Below are 12,261 nucleotides of genomic sequence, written 5' to 3' on the forward strand. Positions count from 1 at the left end.
TTTTTCAGAACTGTGACCTTATTTAATTAGAGTTGTAATTCTTAATGTAGGTACGTTAATCACGATATGGATTGAAGTAGTGGGTTGGGTAAACTTATGCTCACTTGGGTCACTCAGAGGGGCTCTTTGTAATACTTCCACATTTTTACGTGGCAAGAAATGATCGGTGATTCTGACCAAAGAGCGCGTTCTTTCACGTGCTGTGAATCTACGGTACGAGTATCTTCACCGGGTTTGAATTTGGCGAACCTTGGACCTAGGGGCATTCTGGTGGACGACCAGACAAAAAAAAAAAAAATACTTAACGTAGTTGTCAATCGTCATCGTCGTCACTACCACCACCACCGTCATTAGAGATTAGATTTTATGAATTCAGCCTGTAAGGTCATCCGCTCTCAAGGACGAACTGTTCTACCCACCGTTTCCTTGGTCTACGTACAATCCTCTTACTATAAAAATTATTTTATTACCAATCTTAAAAGCAATATTTTGAAATTAAATTGGGATTAATGTTCTATTTCAGTAAAAGATCTTCACTGCACATATTCAAAGTATAGAGAAGGCATAGTTTCCTTCTGTACTTCCGCTGTAGCGCGACATCTTGTTTGTTCTGTCAGCTATATTCGTTAGGCGACAGAGAGTTTCAAGTCTGCCTGTAGGTTCACTCATTCGCATTTCCTGCGTTTCCCTTCATATGGGAGTACCTCTGCGAAAATGTATGCAATCATATTACTGACAAGTTCACTTTTCATTTCTAAACTTTTTGGATAACTAGAATGCAGCTTTGAAATTATCTTTTTTATATACCATTTAAATACATATTTAACATACCTATTTTTAATAGAAGGCGAGCGAAGATACCTCAACTCAATGATATTTGATTTAATTTCTATAACGTACGGTGTAATTAGATTAATTACTTAATTATAATTAATTTCACACGAATTCATATCAAATAGCTAGTCGTATATTGTAATTATTTATAATAATTTTCTATGTATTTACAGAAATCGTATTTAAATGCCATATATAGGCTATGTCAAAAAATCTAGGGGAGACCAGGATAAAACGATCCCTGGAGGAGAGGGCTTCGGGACATTTACTAAAGGAAGCGCTTTCCTTGAATATTTTTCTGTTAGGTTTAGCAATAGTCTTTTTTAAAGTGTAAGTTATTTAGTATTTGAGAAGGTTTTCTAAAAAGTCACGGTAAATCTCGGAATTTAGTAGAAGCTTTCTTGGGCTTGACATCGAAATTAAGGGCAATATATAGTAATTCAATACTTATGCTATTTTATTGCAACATACTTTAAGAAGAGCCATTATATTGCAACATACTTAGGAAGAGCCTTTTCGTATTAAGAAATTAAGCAATTTAAAAATGAATTATAGTCATGCTGACCATTCGATTTATGTAAATGTAAACGTGGTTTTGTGAGCAGTAGGCCTACATACCGTTACTCGTGGCTGGAGAAGAGCTCGAAAAACCAGATGGAGCGAGAACAACGAAATGTGCTTGGTCTCGCTCACGCTAAAATCCCATTTCTACAGACATCTTCCATTTTTACATGCGTAAATTCATACATAGTTTACACATTGTTATACACAATATATAATCTAACAATTTTATCCGCGTCATGTATGTACCAGTTTTATGCCCACTTTTGTAAACAGGCAACAAAAAAAATCCTCAATATCACATTATTTTCAGCGATATCACACAAATACAGATTATTTAGGGTCCTTTCATAGACAGGATAGTAGCTTCAGCTTACCAACTGCGTCCATAAAATGTTTCACTTGATAAGAAGTTCGGTCATCAAGATGTTCATTTGTACTTGGACAGTCACTGCTGTATATTACGTTTAAGCCTACATACACATGTTATGTATATGTGCATTTGTATTGTGCTGTACGTATTTATTAACTTACAAAATACGCCTAACTCCAAACGATTGCAGCAATAATATATTATATAGAATACCTTCAAGATTAAGCACATTGTGTTATAGGTATGCATATTATATCTTTTGGCCTGCATAAATACATTTTAAGAGATCTAACAGTTGCAACACTCAAAGGATCAATAGCTATTTTAAGGCATCATACGTATGGACCATGACTTTAATTCGCATCTTCTTGACGTTACTTCGTTTATTATCATGTTTTTCAATCTAATTAAAATTGTTATTTTTCACTCTAACAACAATGTATCACTAAGCCTCAAGGCATTTACTCTATTTATTGTATCATGGTACGCTTTGTCAATGGCAACCTGTAGTGGTTACAGGAAGAAATAAATAAATAAATAAATAAATAAATAAATAAATAAATACCAGCGGATTATTTTGTTAATGGATTTTTACGTTTGATGTTATTAATGATATCCACGATCATATCACTGACAGTACGATTTTGACTATATTTGATGATGGTGGTGGTGGTGATGATAATGATAATAATAATAATAATAATAATAATAATAATAATATAATAATAATAATAATATAATAATAATAATAATAATAATAATAATAATAATAATAATAATAATAATAATAATAATAATGAAAGAGAGAATATCCTTTTTCTCGAGAAAATGTGTTTTATTAACTTTGTTGTATTTATATCCATCACAGATTTCGATATTCAGAATTGGAATTTCCAATGTGAAGAGTGAATATTATTGTGCAACGTCTTATTCGCTTTATAATGCTTGTAATTACGTGTAGTAGTCACTATTAAGATTTTTTCCTAAATTATTATTCAACATACTTATAATGATTAATTGAATAAACGGCATTTTTACAATAAAACGTTTTTTTTAAGTAATAAGTACATGGACTAGTGATTAATAAAACCAGTGGCGCCAACTTTTGGAAAATATTGGGTGGGCTCAAACACTCAAGTTATAAGTTAGCCTAAATAAATCTCATAAATAATAATGATGATAATAACACGAATTATTGGGTGGGCTCGGTCCCTATGAGCCCATATAAGTTGGCGCTACTGAATAAAACTATAATAAAAGTTATGTTGTATTAGAAACTTCATCATTTAATACATTGTGATACTTCCACTACAACAATGAAATTAGTGAATAAATGGATTTAAACTAGGTTTTCATAATCCAAGTAAAGCATTGTTGACCGGGAATAAAGAGGCATAATATGTTATAATCAAGGGTATAATAAGGACAAAAGGTTCTGGTGATTAGTTTTAAATAATTATTTGGCTTTTTCAGTTTTTGTGTTAGAGCGATCCATGAAAATTCTCGAGGAAATTGAAATGTGCAGAGGACGATTTGCCTCTCCAAACACTTCTTTCAGATCACGTGTGCTATACGAGTATACAGTGAACAGCAGTATTTGTTACCGTGACAGCATGTACACATTTTGGTTTTAGGCATTGGAAGATATACTGCTCTGATATAACTGTAAAAAAATTGTTACAACTAATTTAAATTCGTATTACAACTCTCGTTAAAAAAAAAGTTTTTAACGAGGAGAGTGAATGTGAAGATTTCTTCGAAATGTTTCTACATAGAAATGTAACTGGAATTACGAATGAGAGGAAAACATTAGAATGTATATTATGTAACGGGCATCATGTGCTATATATAAGGTATTGATACACACTTTCTGAATTACTAACAATAATTTCTGTGATCTGAATATTGGAAGGTTTTTTTGGACCTTCATCTCTGTTCTTAAATAAATGTACTGGAATGCTCTACGACTTCTTAGCCGACATTATTTTTTTGATCTCTTTCGAGAATAAGATCAAAGTCTTTCTGTGGTGTTCAGAGTTCAGGTAATATTTGATTCACAAGTCGTCTTTTCGCTTAGGGAACAGTGCATTTTGCAGGAAGTACTGAACATTTGAAACCAACCTTGCTTGTCCCATATTCTTTGTCATTCTTTCTCCACGTGGAGACATAAGGGATCTCACAGCTAGTATCAGTGTAGCCGTGGTGATGGTTGCGTGGAAACCACTCCAATTGCTGCTTCTGTCATTCATTAGGATGACGTCAATCACTTTGATGATGCTAGGAGTTTTGTGGTTGAGGAAACGCCCAGCCATGAACACGAACCCGTCACAAATAGGCCTACTCTGGTGACTGGAGCGATTGCTCAATGTACTTTTTCATGTTTGTGTAGCTGGAAAGACAAAAACTGAAGGTGCACACTGCACACTAAACGGCCTTTATTATGAAGTCTTCAGTAAATTTTAAAACGAGAAATGAACAGCTTTCCAATTTTAATGAGGAAATGGTGTACTTATTTAATTAACTCAACTGATATTGAAATTGTCAGAATAATATACTGTATAAAATAATTGTATGCGTCATTTAAAGATATTATTTTTTATTTCCAATTTCAGTAATGAATCTTTCTAACTTACCAATACGGTATACAATATGTTTCAATTGACAATGAACTGTTGCAGTTTAAGCATATTTCAATAATTATTATAAATGATATTGTGAAATGGAAAACCGAGGTATATTCTTAATGTGCGTTGCTCATATTCTGTAGATAGATAGTTAGAAAATTATCTTATGACGAGTTGCCAAACTAACTTACTATTATGACAAATGTTGTATTGCATGTTTCCACGTATTCACTTTTTTATGTTCTAGTGATATTTAACTTATTTTATATTTTTGTTTTCATATTTTCCGATAATGGTATATCTCTAATGTGATAAGTTGAGCTATATATAATCATAATTTTCCTTACTGTGTGTACTTAAAAATATTGTATTCATTGTATTCTTTGTACTGCACTATTTTATTACTACTATTAGTATTATTATTACTATTAGGCCTATTATTATTATTATTATTCTTATTTATTATTATTATTATTATTATTATTATTATTATTATTATTATTGTTATTATTGTTATTGTTATCAACAGGGAACGGATTTATATGGACTAAAAATATATGAAATATGTAAATATATATGTAGTTATTTTTACCAAAATATGGAATTAAATATGGATTTTTACCAAAATATGGAATTAAATATGGACTTAAAATTATAAAAAAATGACTATGTACGTTAAATATTGGTACATTTTAATCAAACTAAACAAAAAATATAATGGACGTACCTTATCTTCCAATGTAGTTTCAACAAAACACAATTTTTATTGTCTGTTACCATAACAATAGGTTACAAACATTTCTTTCAAGTGCTGAAAAGTGAATCTTCTTCTATTGTCTCTGAGGATAGATTTATACTGACTAAAAGAGCGTTCGACGTCACAAGAAGTAACTGGTACATAATTCAATTTCACAATGTCTGCTGGGGATAAGTCCAAGTTAATCTTCACTGTTGATTCACCACTCATCACAGCAACAACCTTTTGTAGTTCTTCATATCCAGGGTTTTTTGAAAGTACAGTGTCCACCTTAGCTCTTACTGCATCTGCAACTTTATCTCTACCACGATTCAGTTGTTCCACAGTACTATTTATAATTTCAAAACTTTCAGATAGTGAAAGGTGCCTATTTTGGAGACTTTTGAGCGTTTTTATGATGCATGAAAATGTATGCTGAATGTGAGCTAAGTCATTCTTCACACTTATGTCACAGGTAACTGTTTTCGCAGTATCAATTGAGACTGCATCTTCAGAGTCCAATGCAAGGAGAACATTGTTAATAGAGTCTATATGTTCGGCATAATATTCAACTGCTTCTAGCCATGTATCCCATCTAGTTAAAATTAGCTTTGGTGGCAATGGAATTTCAGGGTACATTTCTTTCAACACGTTAACTCTACTGGGAGCTTTGAGAAATACTTTTTTCACTGATGAAATCAACAAATCTACTTTAGGGAAATTGTCTCTGACCACTTCTGCCACACGATGAAATGCATGCGCCACACAAGTAAAATGAGTCAATTTAGGATATACAACAGATAATGCTTGTCCAGCTTTGACCATATAAGGGGCAGCATCGCTAATAAAGAATAACACATTATCGTACATAATACCCTTTGGCCACAGGATACCCATAGCTTCGTTGAACAGTTTAACTATAGTTTTGTTATTGCACTTTTCTAGAACATCACAATGTAAAAGAATTCGTTCAGAATATTGTTCACTTAACAAACCGATAACTACATTACCAACAAGTCTACCTTCTTTGTCGGGAGTCTCATCAATGGAAACCCAAATTGAACTATCTTTAATTTCATCTCTTATCTTCTGTATTGTCTCATCGTAGATGGATGGAGCATACGTCTTCCTAAGTGTTGACTCATCCGGGATTGTATGTTGAGTATATTTTTCAAGGAATTCCCTGAAGACCTTATTCTTTAGTTTGTAGAGAGGAATATCAGCAGAGATGAGAGAACGGCACAGGTCGATGTTAAACTCAGATCTTACATTCGATGTTGTTGGTTGTGTTAAAAACAATTGTCTCTGCTTGGAATTTAGTTGTTTGTTGGCCTGATGTTTACTAGTTGTAATGTGTTGTTGCACCAGGAACTTTTGTGTAGATGATACTGCACACTGACACAAATTACAAAATAATATTTTATTGTCAGTTGATAAACCATCTTCTTTAAATTCTGAAATGTAACTTGTTAGTTTTGATTTTAAATTGACTGAATGACGTACTTTTGGCATATTTACCGTCTTTATAGTATGATTTACAAAACTGAACCTATGTGTACTCTGACTGGCATTTAACTGTTGAGCTGCACAACTGAAGTCTGTTAAAAATTTTAAATTAAATTAATACAGTTTTGTAACTTACTTTCCCATTGTTGATAGGACTGCTAATTTTCAAATAACTCTGATGTTAAAGGGATTACTGAACATGTGTTTAAATCTCTATTGTTGAAATGTATTTTTAAAAGTTAATGGAATTTTGTTTTGTTTTATTGTTAAACCTAATATAATATGGACTGTTTTATATGAAATATGGAAAATATATGGAAATTAACGAAAATATGTACTAAACTCTAAAATATGGAAAAATATGGAAAATAAAAGTAGGATTTTTCAACCCTACACATTGTGAAACATAAAGATAATGCAAAATATAAATTATATTAGCTTTATAAGTAAATATGTATTTACATATAAATCCTTTCCCTGGTTATCAATAATTGTCTTATTTTTTTATACTTTGTATGCCTCATTTATTTTGACCTGCTGTTCACATTTTATTATGCTTTTTTCTTTCTTTCTGTATGTTATATATTATGTCTGATTTCTTCTTACTTGTTGTTTACATTTTATTATTATTATTATTATCTTATTCAGTTTTGTGTGTAAAATTGTAGTATACTTTGTAAATTTGTAGTGTTTTTGTAACGCAGTTTTTACTCCTGGTTGAGTGTTAGAGAAGGCCGTATGGCCTTAACGCTGCCAGGTTAAATAAATTATTATTATTATTATTATTATTATTATTATTATTATTATTATTATTATTTCTGTTTTACATTATTTGTTCAGGAATGTTTATTGATTTAAGTCTTTGTTCATGAGAAACTGTGCTGAAGTTATTTTATGCGCATCTTTTATGACACCCTTATATTTTAGAGAATTGCTAAATCGCTCCTATGGCAGTAGATTATGACTGTCCATTTTAAAACATTGCAGATTTTGTATTTAACAAAAAAGATTAATTTTTTTTTTTTAAACTGACGATGCTCTTAACTATAATTAATATCCAAACATAAAGAAAGTATGAGAGTGATACTAAAAAAATTTAAGGAAATCTTTTTGTAACTTAAATTTATGGAATGTATATGAATCGTAATTCTAACATATATGCAATTATATGTATTTCAAAAAGCAGCAATGTTTTCTTTCTCCAGATGCAAGTTGTTTATGTCACTCTCAATGTTGAAATCAGAGTATTATGCAGCTTACTAACTGGTTAGATTAAAAAAGAAAAAAAAAAAAAAAAAAAATACGTCCATAATTTTTAAAGTGAATTTTTCTTTATTGTTGCAGGGCATCGCAGCCGGGCGATGGTTCACCGTACAAACCACAACGCCCGTCAGTTGCCCCCAGTGCTGCATCACCATTGTCACCAGGTTCAGGGCGAGCTGGGGCCACTGGTTACACAGGCTACACGGGTGCTGCGGCCCGTGAAGCTACTGCTGCTGCTATGCGCTACGTACAGTCTCCATATGGGGGTGCTGTGCCCTATAGAGAAAATCCGTATACTGTACCTCGTAATCCGGTAAGGCAAAAAGAAAATTACTGATGTTAATTGGCTTCTTACAGTGAATTTCCATGTTAATATTTCAGATATTTCGTGCTGAATGCCTAATTATTATGGGTCACATTCATCAAAGTCTCCTCTGTGTAATCTCTTTCCTACTGATAGTAGCCTACCGATCTTATAAAGACAGTAGACCTTGTGTAACTTAAATACCAACTTCAACTGGAGTCTCAACTGGATACCTTCATAAGAAAATTGACGAATAACCTATATTGTTATTGCTGGAAAAAGGAAAGCTCTGGTACGTTGATATGCTTCTAAAAGAAATGGAGAAACATTCCCAAATCTGTATGTGGAGGTAAATTTTCAAAACTGATATGACTAACACATCCCAGTCCTACTTTAAGCATACTTTTTGTTCTCTACTGGTTCCTGTTGGTATAAAACACTTTACGCTTATTAGTACACCATGCATTGGCGCGTCCTCAGGTTGCGGTTAGAAAATACACAAACGATTAGGGAAAACATGGAAATTTTACTTGAAGCAAGTAAAGTGATCGGTTTGGAAGTAAATCCCGAAAATACGAAGTATATGATTATGTCTAGTGACCAGAATATTGTACGAAATGGAAATATAAAAATTGGAGATTTATCCTTCGAAGAGGTGGAAAAATTCAAATATCTTGGAGCAACAGTAACAAATATAAATGACACTCGGGAGGAAATTAAACACAGAATAAATATGGGAAATGCGTGTTATTATTCGGTTGAGAAGCTCTTATCATCCAGTCTGCTGTCCAAAAATCTGAAAGTTAGAATTTATAAAACAGTTATATTACCGGTTGTTCTGTATGGTTGTGAAACTTGGACTCTCACTCTGAGAGAGGAACATAGGTTAAGGGTGTTTGAGAATAAGGTTCTTAGGAAAATATTTGGGGCTAAGTGGGATGAAGTTACAGGAGAATGGAGAAAGTTACACAACACAGAACTACACGCATTGTATTCTTCACCTGACATTAATTAGGAACATTAAATCCAGACGTTTGAGATGGGCAGGGCATGTAGCACGTATGGGCGAATCCAGAAATGCATATAGAGTGTTAGTTGGGAGACCGGAGGGAAAAAGACCTTTAGGGAGGCCGAGACGTAGATGGGAGGATAATATTAAAATGGATTTGAGGGAGATGGGGTATGATGATAGAGACTGGATTAATCTTGCACAGGATAGGGACCGCTGGCGGGCTTATGTGAGGGCGGCAATGAACCTTCGGGTTCCTCAAAAGCCATTTGTAAGTAAGTAAGTACATCATGCATTGTATGAATATGAGAATCTGAATCACACTGACACTTTACCATCTTAATGATTTTCTTTACTGGTTATTTTACGACGCTGTATCAACATCTCAGGTTATTTAATGTCTGAATGAAATGAAGGTGATAATGCTGGTGAAATGAATCTGGGGTCCATTATCGATAGTTACCTAGCATTTGCTCATATTGGGTTGAGGGAAAACCCCGGAAAAAACCTCAACCAGGTAACTTGTCCTGATAGGCATTCGAACCTGGGTCACCTTGTTTCGCAGTCAGATGCGCTAACCAAAATATTTTATATTGCCTATTCAATGGAAAAGGTTTAGTCCCTTCTAGTCCATCCTCACATCGAAAGTATGGTGAAGTATACTTGGACAGTAAAGAAAAATTCTCTCAAATGAACAACGTCGTCGTCCTCCTCTTTTTCTACTTCCTCCTCCTCCTCCTCATCATCATCATCATCATCATCATCATACTTCACAGCTTAGGCTACACCATCTGTTCCAGCTCAGTATTTTGCTTCTATACTCTTCAGTGAAAAATTATTGTTTATTTGAATACTGTAGGAAAAACCGAAAAATATGCAGAAGTGACAAAAGTAAAGTTCCCATATTTTTTTTCAGACAACTGAATAATATTGAGACAAAATTATATGTGATTGTGAGTTGATTACCAACAAGAAACGAAAAAAATATACTATAGTTATTATTGTTTTTTGTAATATACTGTATTATATTTTGAGCATTTAAAACTTTATGTATTTTTTACCATTAAAGTCCACAACATTTCTGGTTTTCTGGGATAATTATGTGATAATTCTACATACAGCCAACCAATATTGAAATTTATTACATTGTGATTTTTATTTTTCAATTATTAAATCACAATGAATCATTCTTTTTATAAACTTGCACAGTAACAGGAAGGATATGACCTTGGCAAAAACAAAAGCACAAAAGAAGCATTTTAGGTATAATTATTAATTACCGATAATAAGAACGTAATAAATTGTGACATGGTCCATTCCTCGAAAAATAATTATTGAACCTTTAAGATGAGATAAATTACTCATTAATTTTTATCGGTAATGTTGGTTACAGAGTTGCTGTTTAAGATTGAAGGGTAAGCGGGGAAAATGATGAATGTCACAATTCTGGTAAGGGTGATGTTATTTTCTAATTCAATAGATTACTACAAACTTTAGTGTTGTTCTTATCAAAACAAGTAAAAAGGAGAATTAACACCACTGATATAGTAATTCTTTCCTTCATTGTCAGTAGGAACAGAAATAAATTTTGCAGTACCAATAGATACTGAATTAGATAATTATCTCACCCTTAACAGAAATGTAACATTCATATTTTTTCCTCCTGTAACCTTAATTTTTCAATTATTGTAAATACAAACGTAAACTTGTTTTGAAATTCAATCAGTCTTTCATATGATATTGCAAATAACATTATTATTAAAGTTCACACAATTTGCTTTGTGACTGAATAGCACCTGCAAAGTAGATAAGTGGGCAAGGGAAAAGATGAAAATTCTATGTAAAATTTCTGTTGAATTAGTAACATCATGAAGGAAGATATTAAGGACAGGGTTGACTTTGAGGTCTACTGCAAGTTAGCATAAAATCTATTGCTAACAAAAAGTCGAAAATGCACACTGTAGGACTGTTACCATCTCTTTTTCTCCAGAATTGTACGCACTATTGGATAAAACACTGAATAAAAATTGCTATTGGTTAAGTTTTTCATTCTTTGTAAGTTTTACATAATATATTTTTTAAATTTATCCATTGAATTTTTATTCAGTTTTATGTTATTCGAAATTGTTAGCAGGTTGTTGAGCGGCAACAGCAACAACAACAGCAACAGCAGCAACAACAGCAGCAACAGCAACAACAGCAGCAACAGCAACAACAGCAGCAGCAACAACAGCAGCAACAACAGCAACAGCAGCAGCAACAGCAGCAGCAGCAACAGCAGCAGCAGCAACAACAGCAGCAGCAACAACAGCAACAGCAACAACCACAGGTGGAATATGTACGGAATGAAGGTCCTCCTTCCCAGCTGAGGCCTCGCATCTCGTTGCTTCCACCACCACCTACTGAGTACCTGGCTGCACTTCCAAGAACGAGGATACAGCAGTAAGTGTGGTCAATTGCTTTTATATACCACTACTACTAACATCATTACAAAAGCAGTGCCATCACCATCATTATAGTCCTCAAAGTTCGATTTCTTTGCCCCAAACTATATCCCTAGCAGTCAGTATTATACATTCACAAATATGTGATAAAATTAAGTCCTGTGATTAACGTGAAGCAAGGCCACTAGTTGAGAGTGCATAAAACAAACACAAAATAGAGATTCAGTTCATACAGGATAGATGATAATTTCCAGTGATCACTGAAGGAATGGAACCTAAATCCGATTGGTTGGTAATAGGTTCGTTCCAACAACAGTCAGGAACCGTCTGTAACTATCATGAGCATGTGCAGTGCAGAAACAGCATTCCAACACACTCCAAACCAGTTCTGAACCAGAAACATGTACTGCAGTCGGGCGTTCCAACAAACTTTCGACACTGGTTCGGAACGATCAGAAGTAGTCAGCAGATTGAGGCATGTATTGAAGAGTACGCGAGACGCGCATGCGCATAACATCACCAACATCTCCTGGGTACTGAAGAAAGATGTCATCTACTGTTCACATCAGTGAGGTTAAGATGAAAAGTGACGTGCAAACGAATAATA

The 12,261-nt window shown here is 33.4% G+C and overlaps 1 protein-coding gene across 6 annotated transcripts in view; it reads left to right on the forward strand.

Moving 5' to 3' along the window:
• Positions 1-12,261, forward strand: part of Smr (Smrter) — a 404,162-nt gene that overhangs the window by 172,596 nt on the left and 219,305 nt on the right. For 5 of the 6 annotated variants that reach the window (XM_069827907.1, XM_069827904.1, XM_069827906.1 and 2 more), the window contains exons 2-3: positions 7,979-8,210; positions 11,342-11,652. In XM_069827907.1, coding sequence (XP_069684008.1) covers positions 7,979-8,210; positions 11,342-11,652 — 543 coding nt within the window. The remainder of the gene's footprint in view (positions 1-7,978; positions 8,211-11,341; positions 11,653-12,261) is intronic. The other variant, XM_069827905.1, reaches the window with a different exon arrangement.

The sequence above is a fragment of the Periplaneta americana genome, chromosome 6 (assembly GCF_040183065.1).
Source record: "Periplaneta americana isolate PAMFEO1 chromosome 6, P.americana_PAMFEO1_priV1, whole genome shotgun sequence".
Classification (NCBI taxonomy): Eukaryota; Metazoa; Arthropoda; class Insecta; order Blattodea; family Blattidae; genus Periplaneta; species Periplaneta americana.